The 27,712-nt window shown below is 45.3% G+C and overlaps 2 protein-coding genes across 2 annotated transcripts in view; one reads left to right on the plus strand and one right to left on the minus strand.

Moving 5' to 3' along the window:
• MIS12 (MIS12 kinetochore complex component) overlaps positions 1 to 7,322 on the plus strand; it is a 31,894-nt gene extending 24,572 nt beyond the window's left edge. The window contains exon 3 of the transcript XR_002299983.3: positions 6,651 to 7,322. The gene's annotated coding sequence lies outside the window, so the exon portion shown is untranslated. The remainder of the gene's footprint in view (positions 1 to 6,650) is intronic.
• The window catches only part of KSR1 (kinase suppressor of ras 1), a 95,432-nt gene continuing 73,745 nt past the window's right edge, over positions 6,026 to 27,712 (minus strand). The window contains exons 5-20 of the mRNA XM_020786925.3: positions 26,949 to 26,953; positions 23,083 to 23,143; positions 22,692 to 22,775; positions 21,966 to 22,027; positions 21,723 to 21,829; positions 21,008 to 21,176; positions 20,003 to 20,044; positions 17,667 to 17,721; positions 16,554 to 16,602; positions 16,011 to 16,393; positions 14,714 to 14,810; positions 13,169 to 13,302; positions 12,049 to 12,180; positions 10,269 to 10,404; positions 8,991 to 9,124; positions 6,026 to 6,408 (exon numbers count right to left, since the gene is read on the minus strand). Of these exons, the coding sequence (XP_020642584.3) occupies positions 6,330 to 6,408; positions 8,991 to 9,124; positions 10,269 to 10,404; positions 12,049 to 12,180; positions 13,169 to 13,302; positions 14,714 to 14,810; positions 16,011 to 16,393; positions 16,554 to 16,602; positions 17,667 to 17,721; positions 20,003 to 20,044; positions 21,008 to 21,176; positions 21,723 to 21,829; positions 21,966 to 22,027; positions 22,692 to 22,775; positions 23,083 to 23,143; positions 26,949 to 26,953 (1,729 nt within the window). The 3' untranslated portion in view covers positions 6,026 to 6,329. The remainder of the gene's footprint in view (positions 6,409 to 8,990; positions 9,125 to 10,268; positions 10,405 to 12,048; positions 12,181 to 13,168; positions 13,303 to 14,713; positions 14,811 to 16,010; positions 16,394 to 16,553; positions 16,603 to 17,666; positions 17,722 to 20,002; positions 20,045 to 21,007; positions 21,177 to 21,722; positions 21,830 to 21,965; positions 22,028 to 22,691; positions 22,776 to 23,082; positions 23,144 to 26,948; positions 26,954 to 27,712) is intronic.

Consider the following 27,712-nt stretch of genomic DNA (forward strand, 5'->3'; position numbering starts at 1 on the left):
CATCGCTGCCCGAGGCGGCGGCCGGGCTTTGGCTGATGGGGAGGGTTGGCCCCCGGGGACGGGGGGGGGCAACAAAGGTGGGTGCCTTTTGCGAGAGCAGGCGGGGGGGGGGGAAGGCTCCTCTAAGAGGCATTGCGGTGCCAGAAGACTTTGGGGGGCGGGCATGGAAGGGGCAAGACAGGGAAGAGTTCAAAAGGCATCGGTGGGTGGGGGGAGTTTGATCAGCCTCCCGCCGGTCCAAGGTCATCATCTCCACCCCACATTATGTAGCCATAATCAAATATGGGCTTTTCAAGCGGGCTCATTGCTGTGCTGGAGGTGGGTCCGCTCATGAGCCAGAACTTGGGGCGGGGTCTTTTAAAAAGGTAATTAAAAGAGAGTTAAGAGGCACCATGTTTCTGAACATCCCTGGGAGTCTTCATCATCCTCAGAGGGCATCGGTGGTGAGAAGTACTCCAAAAACGAGGCCAGATTCTGGAGAACCGGAAAGGTCACCTTGTTAGGTTTTTAGTGCCCCTGTAAAGATACGCAGTGTCACCAGTGGTCAACACCTTGAGTCATCCAGCTTGAGTCGCACAGAATTATCTCCATCATCCTCATGTGATCCAAGCTTTTTTTTTTTTTTTAAATTCTCCAAGGCTTTCACCACAGGGATCTGATGGTGGTTGTGGGTTTTCTGGGCTCTTTGTTGTGAGTTTTCCAGGCATCTAACTCCTGTCCTCTGAAGATGCCGGCCACAAAGACTGGTAAATCATTAGGAAGAACCACCTTCAGAACACAAGGCCAAATAGTCCGAAAAACCCACAACAACCATGTCTTTTTTTTTAAAGATAGGACACTCTTTTTCAACAAACAAACTGCCCCTTCCTTCTGCTGATTTGAAATGATTCATTGGAGAGAAAGTGGGAAGAGTGACGAAAACCTGGAATTTGTATTTTTAGCCTATTTTTATAAAGACTTCCTTGAAAGGATGGCCATGGGGGTGATCTCAGATTGCGAAAGCGGTGCTTATTGAAAAGGTTTGCTCCAGCTGGCTGAGGCAGTATTAAGACAGCACCAAGGTTCAAAAAGCTCCGGATGGTCAAACTGTTGTTGAATGCGAAACGGCTGTGCTCCGCGTGTCCATTTCCTCAGTGAGAGACTCCACCATCTTTTCTCAGTGACTTCTAGCAGTGAGCAGCTCCTAGTTACCTACCCGACAAGGCGCATATCTGGAAGTAGCTAGAGGGGAAAATGTTCAAAAAAACAGGATTTAGCCCCCCAAATAAGCTTGAATTTTAGACTGGCAGGCAGCCTTCCAAGGCTCTTCACTTCTGGAGAGAGGAGACGGTCTCTCCTCAGCCTGGAAGGGGGGCGGGAAGGATCTCTGTCTTCTCATGCTCCTTTTTTCTCCATCTTTCCCTTTCAGGGAGAAGGAAGCGGCCACCGATTTCTCCGAAATCTATAGACTGAAGAAGTTGAGGGTCCACAACATTCTAGCCGCCTAGAGTGGTCAAAATGACTAGATAGGCGGGGTATAAATACAATAAATAAAAACAAATAAACATGCCTATATTTTTTTATTCCGAGGATCAAGCTGGAGGAAGCGGTTTCCCTCCCATTCCAGCATCTTTCCAAATATTTTTCCCACCATCTGTGTCTTTCTACCATCTTTTTAGATCATCAACAGATGACGTTGCTTCTGTTTTTAGTAGCTTAAGCGAAGTCACTGAAAATATGAAGCTCCCAGTTCAAAGTTCATTTAAAACAAACACACACACACACCCCAGAACTTCAGTTGTTTCATCCAGAGCAAAGTTTTATTTACTTAGAAGAACTCTAAAATATTCAGGGTTTAATTAGGTTTAAATACTTTCTCTTCCTTTTCACTTTTTTTTTAAACAGTTGCATGAACTAATGCAGAGCTTTTTGTTAATACTAACCATGTTTAAATTAAATTAATAGGCGTTCTGGAAGACAAACTCAGTTGATAGAAAATATATTTATATATATTTATATATATTTACTGTACAAAGTTTACATTACATTTGAAAAGAAAGAAAAAGTCCATTTTCACCAATGTTACAGACTTCATTTTACGTACACGGTTGAAGTTTGTGGCGGAGGAGACCCCAAATGGACAGCTGCGCTTCACTTTATTTTTGTACAACACCAAAACAATACAGTCTGACAGAGCTAAATCACTCCCTTACAATCACCACAAGAAGGAATAGTTACAAACAGTTAGGAATTAATTGGCACAGAGATCCCTTTTCACCGTGCAACCGCTCTGGGTTCAGTTAATTTACCAAGCTACCTCCATGCTCCCTCTTCCCACTGGCACAAGTGTAGCAACTCCAGATTTATACCAGTGTAAACAGAGAAAGGTCACAATCGCTCCTTGCCACCCTCTAAAGCAGGGCTGGAGAACCTGTGGCTCTACAAGTGTTTTGGACTACAAGGCCCATCAGCTAGCAGAAACAGGACAGGACTGTGGGCATTGTAGTCCAAAACATTCAGTTCCTCACCCCTGCCCAACAGGACTCAAATACTATTTGCATCTTTACCAACATTTCTATATTTAGTGATTCAAACCTTTAAAAATGTTTTTAAAAGGATTAGGCAGGATGGACAGGATCCAGTGGTGTCCAGCCGTGGGATTCCTCTACTTTCCTCAAAACTAGCCAGTCCCTTCCTTGGCCCCCTTAAAACCTCTGGACGGCTGGGAAAGACCTGGGCCTGGATCATGGATTACAGAGCAGCAGGAGAAGGGGGGAGGCGAGGAAGAAAACCCCCAATTCTGCTGGTGTCAGGTAACCCAAGGCCCCACCGAATCTTAGCCAATGTATAATCGGGACATTGCACAATCTGCAACCTACAGGCAATTGCTAGTTAAGTAAACCCACTGAATCACTGGGGTTTGCTCAAGTGTTAACATTCAGCAACTGATTCACTGGCTTTACTCTAGTTGGGACTAACAGTTCAATGTTAGGTAAAAAAGGAGAGCGAACTTAATACAGTTTGTAACCCAGGCGAGGACGCTCAACCAGATAGGGTGGAAGTGGGGTCTCATGATAGCACTCTTTTTTTTAATTTCAAATGAAAGACGTGAGACAAACTTTGTGGCAAAATCAGTGACAATGTGGGGGCTGCCACGACATGTCTCTCAAAGTCACACCCCGCAAGCCAAAGGAAAGGCCTCGGCGGCCAGTGACGATTTGTAGCAGCGGCAGGAGACGGAGAAGCATTAAACAGAGAGCCTGATGTTATGGGGCAGCTGTTGTCGGGAGGAGACCAGCCGGGATATTACGAATTCCCCCAACCCGGTGCCCTCCATATAGCCTGGACTAATGCTGCCGTCAATCCCACTCAATATACCCAACGGTCAGGGAACAAAAGGAGGGCAACCCTAAACATGTCTGGTGGATTCGCGGCTGCTGTTTTGCGGGCAGACCGGAGGGGAGGCCGGACACCCCTGAGATGGCCTGACATCAGCCTCTCCGCCCCACACAAGCAGGAGCAAATAACGGGATCACTAAACATACAGAGGAAGTCAAGTTTTGGATCAGGTCACCCGATTTGGGCTGCCGGACTGAACTCCAGGGGTGAGATCCTGCTATGATCCAGCTACAGTTCTTCACAGGACGGGAGGAGGAGGAGGAAAGTCACGGATCAAGGAAGGAGAACTCATCGCTTTGGGAGACTCACTTGCTCGTTTCTCTTTCACATTCATTACATGGTGGCAACAGTGGAAGCTTAGCTACTTTGTATATACAAATACACACACACACACATTCAGTCTCTCTGTGGCAGGGGTTTTAAACTCAATTTACCTGGGGGCCGCTAGAGAAAGAGTCTGGGTGAGGCTGGGCCGCATCAGATTTTCTGGCAAGCGGAGCAAGAGCTCGAGGAAGCCGCCCGGGAGTTTCCTTAGCTGACAGACAGGTGGGCTGGCTGGCAGGCTCTCTCCAACTCTTGACAGCAGAGGACATGTGGGTCCTTTGGGGGGGGGCAGGCAAGGAGAGGGCCACAAACTATCATCTGGGGGGATGTAAATGGCCCCCAGGCCGCATGTTTGAGACCCCTGCTCTATGGAGTGCTCTTGCAACTGAAAACTCTATGTACAAAAAAAAACCCCTAGAAGTTGAACACATGAAGGCAAAGACAAGGTAAGGTCTCTTTCTCTTGACATGCTAGTTCTCTACATACAGAGAGCGCTGGTGTAAGCAGCAACCTTCTATCATGTGACCATGCCCTCTGCACATCTTTTGACATAATAGTCCCCGATCCTCAAGAAGAACTAGGCTCAAGACTTGACATCTTAGGAGGTCTGCAGGCTTCTTTTGATCCCATCAATCTTCAGTAAGCCCATACCATTTCCCTTAGGAGGAGGAGGAGGAGATCTATCAGGCCCCCACATCTCCATCCTCTTCTACAAGGAGATTCTGCTTCAGCTCATCTTCCCTAGAAGACACAGTTTTCACAGTCTAACACAGGCTTAGTTTTCTACATCTAGAGCAGCCGTTGGGTAAAGAGTCCAGAGGGAACTCCACCCCAATGGCTGGAGGCACAGACTTTCAAGGGTCTGGTCCCTTTCCATCTTCCACAGTTTTCTTTTTTTTAAAAATGGCAAGGCCATTGGAGGCCACCAGCAGTAACCAAAGCCTCCTGGCATGCTTTCACTTTTCACAAGAGCTGACTGGACAAGTCAATGTCACCATCGGAGAATAGCCCATCTCCATATTGGGCAGTTCTTGTTCGTAAGAAGAGAAGATCAAGCACTTGTTGGAACCATTAAAAAAAACACACACAACCCCACCTCCCTCTTGGGTAGACTCTAGCTTTCAGAACTGCAGAAATTCAACCATTTCATCTTCTTGTACCCCTCTAGAGAGCTGGAAAGGGGAAATGCATCTCAGTTTCGTCACTAGACTGATTTTGTCATCATCCTATTATTCCCTTCTTTATTCCAGGAACAATCAGGATATTAAAGAAAGACAATACGTGTTGCTTTTTTTAAAGGTCCTTCCACACAACCAGCTAATAACTAGACCTAAAATGACCTGCTTATTCTTAATATTGGTTATGCTTTTTTTTAATGTTGGGTTTCCAACAAAGGAAATCTCTCCACTCTCCAAGGAGGTGCAAGGAGAGAGAGACCAGCTTGTGGGCCTTTAGAAGGCAGAAGTGGGGGAAATTTGGCCCAAGAGATGTTCCTACGCTACAGAGACCATAGTTTGTGACAACTGGCCATGCTGTCTGGGGCTGCTGGGAGTCAGACTCCATGTATCTCTAGAGCAGTGGTTCTCGACCTTGGGTAAAACCAGGTGTGCTTGGACTGCGTTTCCCAGAAGCCTTCACTGCCAGCTGTGCTGCCTGAGGTTTTCTGGGAGTTGCAATCCAAGAACATCTGGGTTACCCAAGGTTGGGAACCACTGCTCTAGAGGACCACAGGTTCTCCAGCCTCTGTCCTGAGAGGAGTCTAGTGGTTACAAGCGGCGATAGAGCCAGGAAGCCCTCTCTACACACCTCTGTGGTCTCTTAGATGCTGTCCATGTGGCTTCAAGGTGTCCCACAAAATAACGAGAGGTAGAAAGTTGTGTTCAGTAATATTCCCAACCAAGATCTTAGCTTCTGTGCCATACAATACATTTCGCACTTGGAACCTCTGACAAAACTCAGTTCCTGCTCATAACAACCTGTTCCATTTCTGAGAGAAGTTCTTTGGCTTCACTCTTTCTCTGTCTTTTCAGAGCAATTGTCCACACAGTCAATTTAAATCATTTCCAAACTCTGCCAAACGCCTATAATTCTACAACAGAGAAGAGTGTAATGACATCTTCCTGAAAACAGAATTTCCCAAACATTCACAAAAATGACCATTCCCAGCCTTTTTCAAGCAAAACTGGAGGCAGTTCCAAAATAGCTTAAATGTCTATGCAGACAAGCCCCTTCAACTTCAAACCCTTCGTGGGCAAGGCTTCAAACCTCATAGCTTCCTCGTCGACGAAATGAAGCTTTATAAATCAAGATGGCTTACAACAGCTCCATTTGAAAAACATTTCCATTTCTAAATTAAAAATCTTGCATCACATTATTAGCCATGAAAAACAAAATTCGCACAGGAGGAAGATCAGTATGTAAACATTTTAAAAGTAAAGTTGCTGACTTGAGGTGTCAGAAATTAAGATAACAAAAGTCTAAATGAAATATCGCCGGGTCGGGGAAGGCTCACTGTCCCCTTTCAGGAATTGAGGGAGCTTCTGCCAAGTTCTCCAGCAGCTTTTTCCAGGTCAGCAAACGACACAGACAGAAACCAGGAATCAAGGACCATTAAAACACACACCAAGTTATATCTTTTGATTACTTGACTCCAAGTCGCCCAAGGCAAACCGTTCGAACCGGATGGAAACCTTGCTACTGTTAATGCTGAAGAGGAAGGGGAGGGGGAGGAGGAGGAGGGGAGGGTGGAAAAGGAAATTGATTACAGTCACATTTTGAGTCTTTGTACAAAAATGGGAAGTGGCTGATAAGCTACTTAGTTCTCATTTCTAACACACAAAGCGGGATGGTTTAATTCACGCTTCCTTCTTGGGAGGCAGGAGACTGCTTCGTCCACAACATCTCTGCCTATTCAGAAACTGAGATAGATACTGTGTGTTTTGCTGCAGGCACAGTGATGAGAAGGCCATCTAACCACCATACCACCCCCAAAGACTTTCTGAAGGAGGAGGAGGAGTGGGGCTTGGATGGAAGACCGCCAGAGAATGCTCAGCAAGGGTTAACCGAGAAACAATCCAGCCTGCCACCTTACAGAGCCACAGCTCCCCGGTCAGAGGGGACAATGCTGGTCAAAGCTAAGCCAAGGGTCTGACCCTGCGGGCAGCAGCTTCCTCTATTCTGCCTATGTCTACCTGCATTGAAATTCTGAACAGATACACTTGCTACGGGGGATTGGGTTCGATGGTGTCAGTCAAGGTACCACCAAAACTACGTTTACGCTCCAATCCTCTCCCCGCTCACCTAGAAATAAGTCCAATTGAATTTAGTAGGACTTACTTTCAGGGAGACACCCATAAATTGAGCTGTAAGCTGGTAAAATTGGTCACTTTTTAAACCTCCAACTAAAAAGCTATCCCAGTTGCTATCTTTTTAAAAAATGACATTGCCACCTCTATCTTTTTCATGCATGCACAGCAGAACGTCTCTTCCAGAAATTTGAGTGACAGATTAAAATAAGATAACAAAGGAACATGTAATTTATGCTGCTGTTCTCAAAATTGTTAGTTTTGCTACCCAATAAAATGATATCAATTTAATCCATTAAAACAATTCACTACATTTTACACGATTATTTAAATCAAAATGTCTTGAACTGGGCGACAACCTTCTTGTTCATCCACCTTGGAGGGAGAAGAGAGATGCACGTATTGATCATTATCCAAACTGATTCTACAACTTATCAAGTGAGAGTAACTTTTGACGCTCTTCCGCTGGGCAGCCCAGCTGTACATAAGGGATCCCATTTATTGATTTATTATAAAATCCCCATAGAAAAGACAAGCGTACAGTGCTGGCTGCTGGTGGTTTTTGCTTACAACCTTGCATACGAGGCTGGTGGTAAAAGAGTTCGGAGAAACTGAACCACCGGGGACTACTCAAGAGGAGAGAGCGGCCGGGGAGATGGTGTGCTGCAGCCAGCGGGACACCCTTCGGACAGCGAGGAGGTTAATCTGGGCCCCGTGTTAGTTGCGCGCCGCGGTTCTTGCAGACAGGAATGGTTATTTCAAGTCAGCAGCCCACACCAAGAGAAGAGGCAGGAAAAAAGGAATCCATAGAAGCATCGGGGGTTAAAATCCAGCAGTTTGTCTTTGTGTTAGTGTGTGTGTGTGTACACAAGTGGGAAGGTGATGTCTGAGTTGCTGAGTAGACTAGAACACAAGAAGCATGCAAGGCAGACCCCAGCTATTGCATCAGTAGCTACAACCTATAATGTAGAAGGTGGGAGGCAGATGAAGACAGAGAGAGAGAGAGAGAGAAAGAGAGAGACAATCAAGGGAACAGAGTTAGTCCAGAGTTACCACTGAAAGGCTGCCAAAGAGCAGGGGAAGCCCAAAGATGCTACAAGTCCCAGTCAACAAATCATGAAGCTGTTTGGAATGGCCGGCTCGCACCCATGTCAGGAGCCAGAACGGAAGCAGAGAAAAGGGAGCTGTTAGACCCGAGAGAGTTAGCGCGGTACCGGGCAGTGCTCCGGAGAAAGCTGTAACACGACTCTACGAAGCTCCACCTAAACGCCCTGAAGGCGAGGGCTCCAAACTCTGCTTCTTCCCAAGGATATGGTGGTGGTGGTTTTTTCCAGAGGGGCCGTGGTGATGTCAGTGTGTTGTATGGAGAGGGTCTCGGGGCACCTTAAAGCAAGATTAATCCGTGGTGTCTGGGCCTTTCTCCTCCCCCCGCCCCGCCCCTGTGTCCGAACAGCTGAATTACAACTGGATGTTGTGAGAGTAACTCACAACATTTGTCCTGCCTGATAACCCCTTTCTCTCAAACACTTTCCCCGTTCCTCTCTTCTCTAATTCCTGCCCCCCACGTCCGGGAGAGAGTTAGATCCCTTTTGCCAGAGGTCTGAACCTGACGTTTTACAGGGGGCCATGATCTATCCTGCCCAGCTCAAAGATGTTGTGAACTTACCGCAGCATAAATGTTTCTGGTCTAGATTCTGCCTCAACAGAAAGGGAGCCCCAAGTCCTCAACCAACTATCTCTAAAGGAAGATAGCTGCCAACCATCTAAAAGACTGCCCTATCCTGGCGACGTGTGTTTCCCTGGAGGTAGAACCCAGCATGACTGGATGGAATATACAGCCAAGGAACCAGACAGAAGCCTGCAGCAGTAGGATGATGTTAGAAGGTGTATTTTCTGTGTTAGCAATACACACGGCCCCAGGTATATTGGAAGCTTAATGAAACACAGTTGTCTGAAGTGGCATGGGCACAGGCCAATACGTACTCGGCGGATTTCCAGAAGTGTCCCGGATGAGAGAGCCTCCGGTTGAGCTTTGGCAGTTTTTCAAGCATTTCCATCAGAAGCGTGAAGCTGGGCCGCTCGCTGACATCCAAAGACCAGCACGCCGCAAGGATTTCCTAAAAAGTGACACGGGGTGTGTTCAGTCGTGTGTTTTACAGTTCATTTCTGATCTAATTTTCATTGACGGAGCATTTAGCAGAGCTCAGCCTGAAAAGCGCTTCATCAAGAAAAAGATTATTCAGGACTGAGAAGAGCCCTTGCCAGCCCCCCCATCCTGGGCCCCCCCAAAAATACATTGGCCTGAACGTTCCATGGGCTCGTAGCTGGCTGGAGGGGGTTGTGCAAGTTTATTTCAGCATGACTGGAAGGCACCTAGTTGAGAAAGGCTGCCTTAAAAGCTACCATGGCAGGGCATCTGGAAAAGGTTCCGAGGGGCCCACCCAATTTCAAAACAGTCTTTTAGTGATTAGCTCTCCATCCTGCTGGGCTCAACCTTATTCCAGCCATTCACAGCCTTGGTATTCAACATAAATGCAATCTCAGAATCATAGCATTGGTGGAGTTGGGAGGGAAGTCAAGGGGCCACACAGTCCAGTCTCAGCCAATGCAAGAAATTATGTCACAAGACAGATGTACAGATCGGGCCCCACACTCCGCTCAATACGATACTTCTCTAACTGCATCTCCTGTAAAGCTTAAAAGCAGCAGCCAACTGGCTTAAAGGCCAACAGAAGGGGCGTCTGATAATCATGTTCTCCTTTAAAGAACAACATTTCTTAAAGAACAACATGAGGGGAAATATGATAGCGCTTTTCAAATGCTTGAAAGGTAGTCCTACAGAGGGGAGGCAGGATCTGTTCTCCATCATCCCATACGGCAGGGCATGTAATAATGGGCTCAATTTGCAGGAAGCCAGATTTTGACTGAATTATCAGGAAAAACATATTAACTGTTCGAGCAGTACAACAATGGAACCAGTTACCTTGGGAGGTGTTAAGTACTCCAATACTGGAGGCATTCAAGAGAAAACTGGACAACCCTCTTTGATTTGGATTCCTGCCTTGAGCAGAGGGGCTTTAGAGGCCCCTTCCAACTCCATGCTTCTACGATTCTATGATTTTCCAAGGATCCCCTGGAGGTTTACTTACTTATTTTATTTCACCTGTGTGCTTTTTTTCCTCCCAACTAAGAGCACCGAGATTAAAATGGGAAGTGGTGGCAAGGTGTTAGCAGTATAGTGGAAAATCCCCATCCACTTACGCCAACTTCTTTCCCGAGGCTGCTTGCCGAGAGGACTTGCTTCATCCCTTCGCCGCTCCCAATCTGCCAGATCAGGGCCTCGGCTGCCTGGTTCTTATACGGCCACTCTCTAGCTTGCAGCTCGTACCACACGGTCCTGAAAGGGCCAAGAAAGTGATACAGTCAATTTTTTTCTAAAGCTGTGGTCCACAAAGCTCCCAGCGTCAGTGAGCTGCCCAAGTCCAACGGGAGTTGCTGTCCAGGATCATGCCCACCTGCAGATTTAACAGCCCAATCACACCCGTGGGCTCCGACAACATCCTTCAAAAGAAGCCTTAACACTGGATGCTCTGTTTGGCCCTAAGCTCTGCCCCAATGCCAAGGGGCAGCCCGAAAAGATGGGGAAATCTGAGAGTGCCATATAATCTGAAGTTTTAGAAGAGGTAGCCATGTTAGTCTTGGCAAGCCTATCAGGCAAAATCTAAAGCAGCAGAACAATACAAACAAAAACGACAAAAACAGGTGGCACCTTAAAGACTAACCATTATATTTTAACGGAAGCTTTCGGAGACGCTTCCACTTCATCAGACATTAATAGACAGAATGAAATGCATATGAAATATCCGTTCCACATTCTAAATGTTCATGGGTTACGTGCAGTAATTAGGCCTATGTTTGTTTTACAGTCTTGTTGGAAGAATACTTCGAGAAGGCAAAAAACGGACAGCAGGTCTGAGCAGTGATGGGGGGGCTGAGAAGAGAGAGAAGAGAGGAAGGGAGGTGGGGTGGGGTTGAAGATGCAGTTAACCTCAAGATGGGAAAGGAAGAATGAAAGAGGTTAGCAGGGGAAACACCTGTGTAGGGAATAGAGACAGTTTTTGCCTTAGAGCCTTGTGATGAGAGATGGGCAGGATAGCAGAGAAGAACATAACAGTGGTCGCGGGTAACGGTAAAAGTGTTACATGTTCAGTAAAAAGCTAAAGCTGCCATTGGCCCCAATTCTCGGTGGGCACAAACTTGCATTGTCCTAGATATATATTCAGAGAGCTCTTATAAGTACCTTGAAAGCAGCACGGAAATCTATTTCAGGTTGGAAGGAGGGGACCAGCCTTTTTAGTTTCCTGGAGGGGTGTGTGTGGCAACACTGGCGATTTTTTGGGGCACCCCTGCAAGAGATGGGGCCAGCCTTGGTGTTCACCCTGTTAAAGGTCACTGGGACACAAACAGTAGGGAGAAAAATCTATTCTTCTATTCCCCAGTGTGGAAGCGGAAGCGGAAAGCAAGCTTTCAAAATATCACTGAGTGAACTTCTGGCCTAGGGTTACGAAGAAATTCACATGATGCGAAAAGAGAAGCAAAAGTATTTCTTCCCTAAAAAGGATGACCTGTGTTGAAATTGCTCTGATGGTGTTCCGGGCGGCTCTCAGTTTTTTCCCCTTGACTTTGAGCACAAATTCTGTTACTCAGTCACATGTTTCGCCGAGACAGTGATCCCTAGTTTTCACGCCCACGAACGATAGGAAAGGCAGAACTCCCACAGCTGCTCTCAAGGAAAATAGATTTCACTGCTGCAATCAGAGAAGGATGGGGAGGGCAAAGCCCAACGAGAACCACCTTTTCCCAAAATCAAGTTTAAATATCAAGCCATGTGGTGTTTTTTTTTTAAAACCATATTACCTTGTCCACCTTCAGGGAAGTTCCAGGCAGCTGACAAGGTGTTTCCCCTGCATTTCCTAATTCGCAAATGACTACTGCATTGTGCACTTTCATGCGTCTACTAAAGCCTGCTTCCTGTTCTTACCCAAAAGCATAGACATCAGCAGCCTTAGAGAAAGGAAGCTTATCTTCATCCTTCCCAGGAGCCATCTCACGGACAATCTCTGGGGCCAGGTAGCACAGCCAGTCGTGGGGCAGTTTCAACTCGTTCTCACGCCTGCAAGCAGGAAAGAAAGGCGTTACAGGATGTCTTTGTTCACGCTCGTCACACTTGGCGCAACCTGGCAGCTACAACACCAAGTCATACACCCTGCCAGGTGTCCATCGTAACTGGAGACATGTGCACGAGCGCATCTCTCCAAAGAGCTTCTTTAGAGGCCACACAGCTCTGTTTCAGAGCACATGCTTCGGGTGCAGAAGATCACAAGTTCAATCCCTGGCATCTCCAGATAAAATATTATCAAGGAGCAGGGGGAATGGGCAAGACCCTTCTCTTCTGAAGACATGAGACAACCAGAGGCAGGCAAGAGGATGTGATCCTGGGCTCAGTGAACAAATACACTGATACATAAGGAATTTCCTGATCTTCCTAGGTAGGAGATCTTTTTGTATGGACTCACAGTGAAAACATCATCCCCTTAACACAGGTAGACGTTTGGCGTCAGTGGATGCTCTCGCTCTCTAAATATATATATTTATTGAAGTGTTTTCTGTATTGCTTTTAAGCTATTGTGTCCTATTGGTATTCCTTGCTCATTTTACTATTTCTTGTGTGTTTTTATTTGTCCTTGTGTTTTAATCTGGTTGCAAGTCCCCTCACGTCCCACAGTGGAGCAAAAGGTGGAACATAAATTAAAGAGTCATCAGTGACAACATGAGTAAATCTACCCAAATATTCCAAAGCTAAATATCTCAAAGGGGTGAAGGATAACTCAGTACAGAGCAGCCACTTTCAGTAGCCACCCTGTGACCGGCATCAGGGGCCAGCCCTGCCATTCGGCAGAGTGAGGCAGCTGTCTCTGGAAGCGGATTTTTGCTGTCATGAAAAGGTAGCAGATGATCAATGAAGGCTTTGGTTCTTCTGCTATTAGAGAGGGGGAAAGGCACTTGTAGGATCCTGGTCAGTCTTGAGATGCATCTTGAGAGGTGCCCCTTCCCACTCCCTCTCTGGACAAGCTGAGGGAAGAACTCAGCAGAAGACTCACCTTCCCTCTTGGACCACGCCGGAAATTCCAAACAGACCAAAGTCTGTGATGACCACTTTCCCATTTTCATAGAAAACATTCTTCGATTTGAGATCTTTATGCACAATCCCTTTTGCGTGAAGGTACCCCATGCCCTGGCAGAACACGGAAGCAGGGTTGAAACATGGAAAGAACACATAACACCTCCATCCAGCGTTTAAATATACATGGACTCAACGACTGTATATCAGTGGGGTCTTGACTTAAGAACGGCTTGAGTTAAGAACATTTTGACTTAAGAACCGCTCTCATAGCAAAATATTGACTTGACTTAAGTACTTAGATTTGAGTTAAGAACTGAAAAAAACCCACGTGGGAGGCAGGGAAAGTGCAAAATGTGAACTTTCAGTTAACTGTTGGCCAGTGAAAAGGGTGCCTGTCTGCTTCCTCACTTCTCCCAGCGTTTAGAGAGTGGATTGGGAGACAGTCTTCAGGCTGCCTGGTACTGGACTGCCTGGACTGTCTTTTCCCTGCCTTCCCTGAACCTTTCTTGACCTAAGAAAAAAAGAAACAAAATATCCCCCTCTAGTGGTCGAAGGCGGAATAGCAGCTTCCCATTAGTTTCTATGGACGGAAAAGAGCAGATACGGATTAAATGGTTTTCAATGCATTCCTATGGGAAATGCAGATTTGACTTGAGAACTTTTTGACTTCAGAACCGCCTTCCAATACGGATTAAGTTCTCAAGTCAAGACCCCACTGTACAGACATGGTAGGCAGCACCACCATCATGACCAGCAAGGACTGACATTTCTACTGCTTTGATGGTTCCAGAAGGGCCATCCTTCCTATCCACATGCAAATTCCTACTTCTTCAGGAAATTAATCACGGTCTTTACATCGGAATTATGCCTGCTACCTGATCCCAGCCCTTCCCTGCTCCATTGGTAGATCCCCAACTTCTCTTCCCTCTCCTTCCTCCCCCAGGTCTTTCCATGGAGTTCAATCAATGGGTAGCAGTGACTCTGCTTGCCTTCACCTCCATGACATAATGGCAATTCAGCCAATCACAGCCAAAGGCTTCAATGTCATCCAATCATGTACTGCATTACATTTATTTTTTTCTCTAGAGCATTTACAGTCCCCCCCCCCTTTTGGACCAATTAAAACATAGAGCCAATTATGTACAGTACTACTGTATGTCAACACTATTTCTTAAACAATTTCATTCAAAATGATCCTAAATGCAGCAGTATCCAAAAGTTCTCTTAATTTATATCAAAGAGAGAGAGAGAGCAAGAAACAGGGGTTTCTCCATCATTGTTCTGAAAGAGGAAGAGCTCTTCCTCTTTCTGAACTTTTCCCCTTTAAGCTGTCTTTAAAAAAACAACAACACTTTAGCCACCACTTCCAAGGTGGCTAAAATTAATTTTAAATAAAATAAATAAAAATTAAGAACGGGAGTACAAATTTTCTGTACACTTTTCCATCCATGCCCTGTTTTTTTTCCTATCAGCCCTAGGATAAATTTAAATAAACAAAAAACCAAGAACCTAAAAATCTTACCTTAATGATCTCTTGGGCTATCTGTCTGGTCTTGTTAATATCTAAGGATATCTTGGGGTCCCTTACAAATGAGTGAAGTGTCCTTCCTTTGCAGAAGCTACAGAAAAGGGGGAACACAAATTTGTTTTAAAAATAACAACGTCAGTTCTAACATTTTCTATCAGCAGCTATAAAAGAATGCCAAGACAGGAGTATTGGTTCCTATTTTCCCATCTTGCTTCGTTACCTCCAGGTACCCAAACCTTTGGATTCATAGAAAGGATAGAATTTATAATCCAAGGTATAAAGTGATTCACACACATCCACACCACTGTTCCAAAACAAACCAGGGGACTATGGTTGACCTTCAAACAACGTTCCCTCCAATTTTCCGCCAGCATTGGATGGGGGCCCTGCCCCCCCAACACGGGGTTCCAGACGCACCAGAACCAAATGGATGGCAACACTGGCTGCAGTCGCACACCACCGATGGAGCACTGCATGGTCGCACACGCACACACAGCTTAGAGGGAACACTGCCTTCAAACCAGAGTTCCAAACCAGGCTTTGTTAACTGTTTCGCAAACCCTGGCAAAAAAACAACTGCGATTCTGTGACTACTTTGTAAGATATTTATTGTTAAAATTATCCTTTTTAGCAACGTCTCAAAGCAATAAAAACCAACTATAAAATACTGAAATTGCATACAATTAAAACAAAATTAAATTCAACAGAAATCAAGATCTAAATAGGAAACTCATAACAGCTTAAAATGTATCAACGCACTGATATTCAGCCCTACAATAAGGGGAAGTCTTTCTTTTAGGAAGATTACTCCATTTAATTATCTAGGCATCTAAACCATATGAACATATGGCACTCAAAAGTGCAGTAACAGTTCAGAAATCCAAGCCTGTGATCACACTCTGCTGATCACACTCTTCCTTCCATGCGCATATGACAGTCTTAAGGAAGTATTGTACGAACAAAAAATCCACAAGATTCCAGAAACACAATTTTGACAGCTCCAAAGTGTGAACCAGTGTATATGTTTAGCCTGGGGTAGATCAGTATTCCTGACTGCTTATAACCATGATAAAAGTGATGCTTTCCTTACCTCTCTGGAGTTATCTACAGTGCCAAGACTAAACTATGGTTAACAACAAACCAACATTTGCAATCATGGTTAGAAGTTGGTTTGGAAACCCAGCTACAGACAGTGTTAATATCTTTCCAGACAAGAGGCAGCTGAACTAGGAAGGGGAATGGCCAGATGCAAAGGAAGATGTGAAGTCTGGAGCTTCATTAAAATCCATACCTTGTAATAATTGCTAGATGAGGGGGGTTCATGCAGGCCCCCATGAAAAGCACCACATTCTCATGTCTGGTCTGTCTGTAATTCATCACTTCCTTCTTGAAAAGCTTCAGGTGGTCCTGATTGTTCCCATCGATTTCCAGCAACCGGATGGCCACCTCTCCGTGCCATTTGCCCCGATAAACCTTGCCCCACCGCCCCTGGCCAATGGGGTCACCCAGTTCAATCTGCTCAAAAGGTATGTCCCATTCTTGCAGGTAGACGCTCGTCTGGCTGGCCTTGCGGGAGATCATCCCTCGCCAGCGGCTTCGCCGGCTCGGCAGGTCGTCAATCTCATCTTCATCATCTTCCGGTTCTGACTTATTTGACTCTTGGCCTTCCACGTGCTTGGAAAAAAACAGGCAACCACATCAGTGATGGAAGGGGTCTGCTCCTCCACTTAGTCACCTGTCATGCCCTCCAGGGCAACCAAGGCTAATCTTAATTCTTAATTAATCATCCCCACACGGAGTCACCTGCGTCTACCCCAAACAGGTGAAAACTCACCTCTGCTTCACGTTCCTCAATCCCATCCGTCTCTATGTGTTCATTGGCACTATTCAAGAGAGGAGAAAGAAAGCAGTGAGTTGACATTACAAAAGGTTGCCGTGAGGATCGGGGCCTGGCACTGTGCCTTTGGATGCTCCTGTAAAGAAATGCCTCAGCACCCCCTGCTGGCACCAAAGGGACAGACCGGAAGACAGAAAAGCAGCACAAAGAGACCTTTTAGAGAGCCAATGTGGCTAGAGCGCGGCACAAGACTGGGGGCTCAAATCCCCACGCTGCTGCAAAAGGGGGCTGCTCTCTGCCCTTCAGCCACTCCCTCCTTCTCAGGCTACATCACCAGGTAGATCTGAGAATAAAACATGAGGATTGGAGAAACCTTATGAGTATTGACCTCAGCTCCTCTGAAGCAGGAATGAGATTTAAAAACATAAGAAACAAGATCTCATGGAATCTTCTCTTCTTGCTGTAGGTCAAATGGGGCTAATTTCCCCCCTGTCTGTTCCTGGATGGAGGATCTAGCAGGGACATAGGGTGGGCCAATGTCTTCTTCTCTTCCCCTTTTCCCCATCATCCCTTCTTCTCCCTCTCCCTCCTTCTTCCACCTGCTTTTCTCTTTCTCTGTGTGTGTCTCTTTCCCTTCTTCCTAACACTTCGCCTTTCTGTCTGGGACGAGGTAGAGTTTCTCACCATAGCGCTTCCCACTGAAGCATCCCCAGTCAAAGGTTCCTGGTTGAAAGCTTCCAGTTAGCACTCAACCACAATGGCTACATTAGTCCATTAAATGTAGTAATATGTTGGATGAATATTCTCATTGTGAACAATGGTGCAATTTTAGATGGTTATATATATCTTAATGCGAAAATGGTCACGTGCTGTCCCCCTCTTAGTTCTACTTTGTACAGCCCCTGAGAAGGCCACACATTCAAGCCGATATATCTGCATACTCTGGGAACATCCCCCCCCAGGTCAGCAGAACACACACACATACACACACACACACATTTATACACAATACACAAATTCTTGAGGACTGAAATTGTACCGCAACCAATAAGTGCAGATCCCACTTCTCCAATGGCAAAAAGAAATACCAAGAAACACAGGCAAACTTACTTAGTACATTCAGCAGGTTCAGGAGGCTGCGTCACTTGTGGGACACTGGGAATTTCTAGGAAAGAACAATATGTAAAACCCAGTTTGAAGTTTACAGTTCTCACAACAATTTGTTTTTTAAAATAGCTGCTGTACTACTCATCAAAGAAGTACTTGGCCCAATATCTGTGTTCAAAAGAGTCACATGGCACAGCTCTCAAGAAACTGCACTGTTTCAGATGGCAGGGGACGAAATGCATCCACCGCATTGATTCCTCCTTGCAAAGAGAAAACTAGGCTATAATCTTTTTCCCTGATGGGATATTTTTTTACATGCAAGGTGTCCTTCCTTCCTTCCTTCCTCCCTCCCTCCCCTCCCCTCCCCTCCCCTCCCCTCCCAAACCCTTCCCTTCCCTTCCCTTCCCTTCTTGCACCATAGAACATTGCAACAGAGACCTCCACATTTAATATGGAGACGCATTTTGTCTATCATCACAGAACTAATGGTTTTATACAAAGCCAAAAAGCAGATTGCACTTTTCACACCACCTCTACACTTAGAGCTTTAGTGGTATTGATGGGCAAAATAATTTGCTGGTCGTCTATGATGCCTGCTCAGAGTATCTGTCCACGAAATCTCCTTTTATTGCCCACGTTTTCAGACCGCCAGCCCTTCCACATCACTTCCTAACCAATCCTTTAATGCCAGGAAGTGGTCCTGGAACCTACCCCAAAGTGAATGCTCAAATACTGTGCAGCCACGCCTCCCATTGTTTGTGCACATTATCACAACTGTTTGGAATTCTATACAAAGTGTGCCATCAACAATCAACAAATCTCTATAACTGTTGAGAAGGAAAGGAATGCAAACGTCATTGCACTAAATCCCAGATAGAAAGCAAAGAGCCGTCTCATGATTTTCCAAATATCACTCAGGCTCAGGAAAATATGCAGGAGAGGATGGCCATTATCCTAGGCTCCTTGAATTATTCTGTCGTTTGTGGGAGTTGTCATGCATCTTCACAGACAGGGGTCTCCTTTCGAGGAGAAAGGCGGGGTAAAAATATTTTAAATAAAGAATATAAATAAGAGGATGTGCCTGATCCCATGGTCTTGGCCAAGGAAAAGAACTTGCGAGTGGCAAGCCAGTGACTTGCCCACCAGCACCCAAACTGGTTGGAGAATGAGATCAGCAGGACACACACAGTGTGTGCAGGGGCCAAGAGTCCCTCTCTTGTGTACTTTAACCAGATTGTGGGAGAGAGGGGCATTATAGACATACTCTAAAAAGGGGAGGTCTGTGCCATCTTCCCAGATCCACCCCTGTGTCTGGCTGGATCTCCCCTGGAGGGGAAGACCTGGGTAAGAATCTGGGAGACCCACACATCTTATTCCTTGCACGGCTTTGGCCGACTGCCCAGGTAGAAACGGGGAGATTCTCTCTATGTGACTGAGCTTCACCTACATCAAGGTGGAAGAGGATCCTGGTAACAAATAGATATTTGGGAGAATGAGAGAGGAATGATTACAGCTATAGGTTAAAATCTCTGGAAAGGCAAAGGGTCCTCACATATGATGCCTGTGATGCGCTAGGACATGAACACCCTGCTGTGTGCGATATGCCAAACTGTGATTCTGTGCCTTGCCCTCTGACAGGTTCAAAGGATCAACATGAAAACTGCAAACTTTCTCCGAAAGCAGTTGGCATCTGCAAGGATCTCGTATTAAAAAAAAAAAACCCAGGCAATTGCCTTCAGACGACTCTGTTCCAGGAGAGGGCAAAGTGTAGCATTCCAGATGTGGTTAGGATCCCCATCCTTCGTCACCACAGTCATCCAGGAACATCTGGAAGGCCCCACTTCCAAAGCTTAAGAAACCTGTGCCCTCCACATGGGGCTGGATCTCAATTTCCATCCATCCCAGCATGATGAGGTCCTTGTAGTCCAACAATATCCAAAGAATTACAGGTTGTGCCCTTCATGCCATGGATCTAAAACCCATATGTTTTCCCTCTACCCACTCCATGCATTTCTGCTATTTATGAAGAGGAAAACCCCATGTGGAGGTTCTTTTTGTCTTGCAGCACATTGGAGAAAGGGGGTGAATCAGAATTACACCTAAAACATTTTAATGGTGTATAGTTACAAAATGCCCTGCATTGTTAAAAATTGCAGGGGTTTAAACAGCATTGGTATAGCCAAGGAAAGGAAGGTATTTGTTCATCCATGCAAGCAAAGGCATAATTTCAATGCAGCATGCAGGCAAAAAAAAATTGATATTTTCCTTTTAGCACCTGGGAGAGGGGAAGAAAGAAGATGTCTCAGCAGAAATGTCACCTGGAGGTTAGAAGAACTCACCTGGGAAGATAAACTGTTGTCTATGCTGAATGTAGTAGGCAGCTTTTAAAAAAAAAGGAAGGAAAGGAAAGGAAAAATAGAGAGAGAAAGAGACAGCAAGTACAAAAATAAAAGATTGCAAAAGATTAGCATGTGAGAAGATTACAGTGTCAGCTATTGCCCCCCTGTATATTCCTATCCAGCAAATTAACCTTTGTTCATCATTAGTAGACGGTAAACAGGCAATCCGTAACATGGGAGCATTTTAGCACATGCAATATTAAGATTGGATCAGGCTTGCAGGATGCATTTCTTTTTTCAGATTCAAGAGGGTTAGAAAAAGGACATTTAAGCTTTCCGGAGTGGTTACACCAAACCAAGCATATCTGTCAGGCTATGCCTTCTTCTCTGGGGTCAATCTACCTCCATCGCTTAGGGTCTCCTAATTTCTTACTGCTTTCAACCTTTCCCAACATTATTGTCTTTTGCCGCAAGTCTAGTCTTTTCATGCTACGCTCAAAGCACCCATAGCCTCCACTTACTCATTTTGGCTTATAGTGAGAATTCAAGCTTGCTTTGGTTTTGTAATTAAATGGCAAGCTTACAGGCATGGTGCTATTTTATAAAATGTTTGCATTTCCCAGAAGTGAAAGCTACCTTAGTCCTCACCACAAACTCAGTGAAGAAGCCTGCAGCCACTCTAAGACTTGAAAATGTTATTATGGCAGAAGATTTTTCGAGCCCAACATTTGGCCTGCTTCTGATAAAGTGGCCATTAGTTCACAAAAGCTTTAGTATAAGGGGCCACTCCGCACTCTCACAAAATACACCCACAAAAATGCGTAACCTACTGCCATTTTAACAGTTTTAAGTGTTTTGACCACAAATTTTATTGTTTTCATCTCTATGTCACCCGGATAAATTTTATTTCTATGTGACTAACTAAGGCAAGACGTAAATGACCCATCTAGGTCCACTGAAGTATTGCTCCAAGCTCCTTCCTCCCTAGACAAAAGGAAGGTTTACCTGGAAAGTTGAACCGGCTGTCCCGCTGGCCCATGGGAGACTGGTTGGGGGGTGGCGTGGCACTGGGAGGGTTCGAAGACGGGAAGGGGGCAGGAGACGACGGAGTGGAAGAGGTGGTGGAAGACGGGTTGCTGCTTGAATCAAGGTGATTCATGGCTGGGGGATGCTCCTGGAAGTCAACAAGAGAAAAGAGGATTTATGAAACATTGGGACAGCAGGAATGAGTTGTATCTCTCAGCTGCTGTCTCCTGGGTTTAATCCCCACCATTCCATGGATGGCCAGAAAGATCTTAGCCCGAGACCCCAAGGAATGGCCAACAACTAGAATGGACAATAGGAGTTGATGTATCAAGGCAGAACCTTAAACCCTCTTCAAGCCACTTATGCATTAGAATTTCAGACTGCATGCAGATTTAACTATAGGCTCCACTCTCTTGTCTTTAGCCAGCTCACCAATCCTACATATAATTGTGATTAAATGGATCTATATGTGAGGTATGTGCACAAAGGGAGGGTTTCCACCACAAAAGGCCCTTGCTTTTGCAGCGGATGTACACAGAATACGCAGAAAGACCTCCCTCTTAATGCATCAGCAAGCTGAAAAAAGTCAATGTTACTTAGGAACTGATCACACGATAACAGCTCATGCAAACCTGGCATCTTTTGGGGTGAGGGGAGGGGGAGATATCTTGAGGCGGGATTCTCTTGAACTAACCTTTTTAGTTAGTGCTTTTGGGAGGGTCCCAAACTGCGGCTCCGAAGGCCGGTCCACCGGGTTATTTATATCGGAAGGGACAGACTCCGTCCGTCTTAATCGTGGTACTACTGAAGACAAGGTGGAAGAGAAAAGCAAGAAAGGAGCCACTGATTTATGTGTCTTGTAACTGGAGCAGCCCCAGCTGACATATTGCTTGTGAGTTTGGGAGAGAAAAGGGGAGAAGAGAAGAGAGATACCTACTGGGTAAGAAAGATATTCTACAGGGTGGGGCTTCTTTTGTACATTTGTTATGACACTTTAATCTGGAAAAGAGAAGACACGTTAGCGGAAAGCAAATGGTATTACAGATAAGCCACAAAATGACAGCAGAGAATTTCCAAGGCTGTGCCCCTAAAATAGTGTGGTGCTGTGGTTCAGAAAAGCAGAGGATGTCATTCTCCCTTGTTTGCGAAGCTCTGTGGGCAACCGCAGGCCCCATCCTTGTTCTAGCACTACACTGGATTTTTTTTCCCAATGAAGTCTGTTGGCTTAATCCTTCAATCGATGGGTGGAATGACATGGAGTATGAGCATCATGGTTTTCCAAACACCAGAGGGTCCTTTCTCCAGACACAGGAGAACCGTGCCTTCAGAAACCTCCTCTGGAGGAGTCCCACCTCCCCTCTTCCAGAACTCAGTTTTAGCAAACAAATACACAAAAATGTTTTTTGAAAAATGAAAGGGATTAGACACGGCCCTGCAAGAGGTCTGGGAGTGTGGAAAGAGGCCTTGGACTCTCCAGGGTTAAGCCCAAATTAATGCCAACTGTAAACCCATCTGTAAGACATGATATGGTGAAGAATCTTAATTTCTCAATGCTCGTTATTTAAAATTAGCTCTCTTGGAGTACGGGGCCATTATGTCACCTATTCTTCCAAGCCGCCGCTTTCTGTAGAAAAAGGGGAGTGTGTTTAGCACAGGGGCTCACCTGCAGTGCTTGCACTTCACTCCAAACATCATGCTTTTTTGACATACTTGGCACACCTGAGAGAGCCAAGATTTGGTAGAGAACCTGAACGAGTGAAAAATGAAAACAACAATAAACACAAGGGGGGGAAAAAAAGGAAAGGCATTATTTGAGAAGTCGATGTGTGACACTTTGCTGATCTTCACTGCCTATAAAGAGGGACATTAGAGAAGGCACCCCTTCCATTCCCCACCATATTGGCACAGGAGTCGCATATGTCAAAACCATGCCACCACAGGGCCAAGCCAACTTGGAACACCCTGTTCGGCTTTCACTCAAGTCTGCTGAGCCAATCCTTAAAAAAACACCCTCAAAACAGCTCTCTGCCCATCAAAAATCCGGTTGTATTTACCTGTGTGTTACAGACAGGCCAATATCTCTTCGTACCATTTGAGGAGATCCCTGGGGGAGATCTAAGAAAACAAACATGTAAAGAAGACGTCGCGTTAGCTTAATAGTCAGTGCTCCTGAAAAAAGGGGTACAATCCACACAGGGCCTACTCCAAAAGGGGTGGAGGATTCATTTGCACCCATCAGGATGCAAAACAACTGAGGTGGGTGTGCCTTGGCATCTTCAGTCTATCCAACAACCCTGTGAGGAAGGTCAGGCTGAAAGAGTGCGGGGCTCAAGGGTCGCTGAGCAAGGATTTCAACCACAGTCTCTAGAATCCTAATCGAACACTCTTAGTCACTGCTCTACACTTACAACCAGAGTCGACAACAAGAAAGGACAGGAATTACAATGTGGTCAATACCTAGAAGCTCACATATTTTCCCCATCTACTCACAAAGTCTCGGGAGAAGCATGTCAAAGTTGGGGACAAAAGCTGGAAAGTTTCTAGCCCGTGGTGTCACATGGAGTGTGGCCTCCCGGGGAACTCTAGAGGGTCGAGTTCTGTTCCAGGGCTGAAGTTCTCCACCCCAACTGATCCATTCCCTCCTGTCATTGTTTGTAAAACCTTCCGCATGTACTTTTCCCTTCCAACTGTAGATGGAACTATATTCCCAGATGACACACAGGATTGAGAAGAGAAGAAACCAGACCACTTGGTGGCTGGAAATGCTGGAGCGATCAGCTGCTTAGAACACAGCTGGAAAAGTGAATACATTCTTATGCTGGAGTTCAAGACTGGAGAGCTAGATAGAGAGCGACTCCTCGAAAAGCTGGCTCGAATATCACAACAGCACCAGTCAGTGAGCTGTTACGAACCATACGCATGCATCACTTTCCTAAGCCCAAAGTTTGCCTTCTAACCATATTGAACCCCTGTGCTGTTTTTCCTTTTCCTTTTATAATGAGCACAATGTGGAAGAGAAAGGGGACAAAGATTATTCACGAGAGGCTCAAGCATGGAATACTAAATAAATAATCATAATCTTAAAACTGCAGAGGTGGAAGAGACCCCAGAGATCATCAGGTCCAGCCCCTGTGAAGGAGGCATCACGGGGGAATCGAACTCCCAACTTCTGGCTACTAAGCCAGAGACCTAAACCATGGAGCTATTCAGCAGTTATTAGTTCTCCTACACAGATATTAGAAGATAAAGCATATTGTAACTCTGTTTTTTTAAAAATCCTATTTGATTGTAACGACTGAGCCATTATGCAGTGTGAAGCAACAGCAAAACTTTCAGCAATTAGTTCCTTGGTTTTAAATATATTTTGGAGGATGGCTCTCAGAATCTCCAAATGGCCTTGCTGACTGGGGGATACTGGAACTTGTACTCCAAGCAGAAATTTCTAATATTTCTATGAATTAAATATTCCTAAGCTCTGGACGATAATACAATCTTATGTGTGGCTGCTCACAAACAGGTCCTATCTAGTTCAAAGACTTGTTCCCAAGTTAAAGACGTATAGGCCTACAGCCTGCAATCTACCACGATGCACACTAAACTGGGTAAAAATGACAGATTTTCAGCTACATGCTCAGAGATCTCCCTAAAGACATATGAAAAATATACTATTCATGTTTGGCCACTGTGTGTGGCCTTGGGCAAACTGCACAGTCCATAAATCGAAAGTCTGCCCATCCTGGCATTAAAGCAGATCTTGGAGGCTTTTTAGGATAGTAGCCATGCTGGATGGAGGATTCTGGGACCAGTGGTCCATAAAAAGGAACTTTTCCAAGCTCTGGCACAAGTATTATATGTAGCCTCTGGACTTTGCAGACTCTAGCAAGGTTTTCAACATCTGTGTTCTTCAGACATCCATTTTATTTTCTCAATTATACACATGCCACTATGGATCAGATTTAAAAAATGTCACATGGCTCACGCTCCGGGACAGAATGGTCAAACTCTGCTAAAGCAAACCTCTGTGTGTCTTTGTGAAGGCTTCTAAAATTCCTAACCGCAAGACTCATGAAATTACAAATTATAATCAGATAGCTATCTGAAGCCAGCATTGTTCATATTTCAAATGACAAACATGACTTGCAAGCTCAACCTCAAGTGTTGGAGAGTGCCCAGAAAAAAAAAAGTTTCATTTCAAGTCAGCGCAGTCCTTAAGGACATCATCACTTTCAGAGCAGAGACACATAGATTTTAAGCGTGCGTCCCCCAGAATCCATAGTTTACTCCAAGCACAAACACACCTAAACAGCTCAGTAAAGGCAGAGACAGAGAGAGAGAGAGAGAGTAAAAGAGAGATCTCTTATATAACTCACATAACCACTATTTCCATCCTGAGGCTACAAAAGGAAGACTCTTAAAATTATTAGCCACTGGAATTTCTTCGCATGCCTGAACTTAATCATCAGAGTTCAAATTTGGCGCAAGCTAGCCATCCGTTTAACAAGGGCCACATCAGTTTCACCAAGCTTTCCAACAGCAATCGTTTCTTTTGTAAAAAACTGGCAGAACCTACAGCTCACGCAGAGTTGCTGCAGAGATGGCACCGGGTGCACTCCTGGGTGGGCCCACTGCAGGGGGGGGGTGCTGTTATGCAAGGGGCCCGTTCTCAAGAGCCCCATGGGTTAATGCTGCTTCTCTCATTCCCACTCATTCGCTCGCCCACCGCTTCCCTCTGGCCCAGAGTGGATGAAGCAGGAGCAGCAAGAGACAGAAGGAGGGGTCTGCTAACTGTGCCTTGCTGAACAGCCAGCCCTCAAAGCTGAAGGGGTGTCACTGGACTCCATATCCCATCCACCCTAGCCAGCACAGGCAACTGCCAGGAGGGAGGGTCGTTGTCAGCATCAATATCTAGTGGACCACATGGCCCCCATGCCAGATTTTAAAGCCATAACTGCCCTGGTCATGTATGATGGAGTGATAAGGCGTCTTACATTGAAGAGTGAGAAGCACAATGGCTGAAGTCCAGTTGCTCGGCATAGTGAGTTGCAACTCAACAGGCCCACGGAATCAGTGAGAATCTGATGAGTCGGTTCCATCATAAGTTCCACTGATTCGATGGGCTTTCCCTAGTTGCAACTTACAATGCAAAGCAACAGGATTCCAGTCAATGGGGGTGAGGAATGTTAGATTCCCTCTCCATCCCAGAATCTCTGTCTGCGTTATGACTCTTTTTCGGGTATTGTTTTTCTTTTAGCTAGGGCTTAAAAAACAAGAGGCAAGCTCAGTGAAGACGTTGAACAAGGAATGAAACATCCAGCACACCCTTTGGTATGAAAAACAAATACTCACATTTGATTCACAACTGGGAAAAACTCCAGCTGAAAGCCACATCTAACTCAACAGCCCTTTGAATTAAGCAGCTGCTATATTATTGTTTAAAAAAACACTTTCAGGAAGTGTTTTTCAGGAACAGAAGTATTCAAAGCTGCCTTTAACAACTGAGTGTCTTGGATACTGTTAATATAAAAAAATTGCTTTGCTTATTTTCTCTCTTCATGTTTCTATGATTATGCAAAACTGCCATATTGTTATATATATATCAGTGGATGGGGTCTCTGGGATGTTCAGGCTTTAACTGATAAACCACCCAGAATAGTACGTGCACTAATGGGGTGGTATAGAAATCAAATGAATAAATAAACAAGTCACACCTTTTTTTTATACCTCACCCCCACTTCCCCAGAATTCCCTTCAAACAAGCCAGCATTGGGAGCAAAGGTTCTCCTACTGTTTCGAAGCAAAATCTTGCTGTAAGCAGGGGTTCGTAGGAAAAGTTACGTTTCGGCTTCGAATCTACAAGATGTGACATTTTCATTACCCGCTGCAGTTCACATAACGATTGTCAAGATAAGGTATATCTTACCAAATCTGAAAGAAATGGAAAAAAAAAGAGAAAGAAAACAACAGTGGGTCACAGTAAGACATGAGTCTCAGAAACACATTAAGTATGGCTTCCATGAAATGACAACCGCCTCCCAGCCTTCGCCTGTCCAATCTAGAGATGCCAGGGATCAAACCTGAGAACTTTCTGCTTCTTCCACACCTTGAATTACAGTGGTGATTCCCAACCTAAGGTCCCCAGATGTTCATGGACTACAACTCCCAGACATTCTGTCCAGCACAGCTAGTGGTGAAGGCTTCTGGGAGTTTTAGTCCCGGTTTTAGAACAGCTGGGTTACCCAAAGTTGGGAACCACTGGGTGACAGCTTCTCCCAAGTTCTCGCAATAAAACAATGTAATTTTTAGTGTGTTTATATGCTTGTGTTGTCCTCAAACACTCCCAGGCACTCAGGCAATTGAAAATAAAGGAAGACATGACTATTTCTGCCTTTGGTATATTTGATCATCATGTCCTCGTTCATGTTGACAGGTACACTGGAAATGTTTTCAGTGATGGACTAAGGAGCCTCAAGCGAGTTCAATAAAAAAGAGCTTGGCAAAGTTACTTTTTTAGACTACAACTCAAGAGAACCCTCAAGCCCTAATTCAAGGCTCTGATTTTCCTCCTTCTGCTTCTTTAAAACAGAGGTAGACTGAAAAGTCTTTGAGATGGAGATGAAGGCAAGCTTCTACACCTTAAAAGAGAACACGTTGCTCACCCTAATTCAGGGACATACACATCCCACT

Source organism: Pogona vitticeps, chromosome 7 (genome assembly GCF_051106095.1).
Source record: "Pogona vitticeps strain Pit_001003342236 chromosome 7, PviZW2.1, whole genome shotgun sequence".
Classification (NCBI taxonomy): domain Eukaryota; kingdom Metazoa; phylum Chordata; class Lepidosauria; order Squamata; family Agamidae; genus Pogona; species Pogona vitticeps.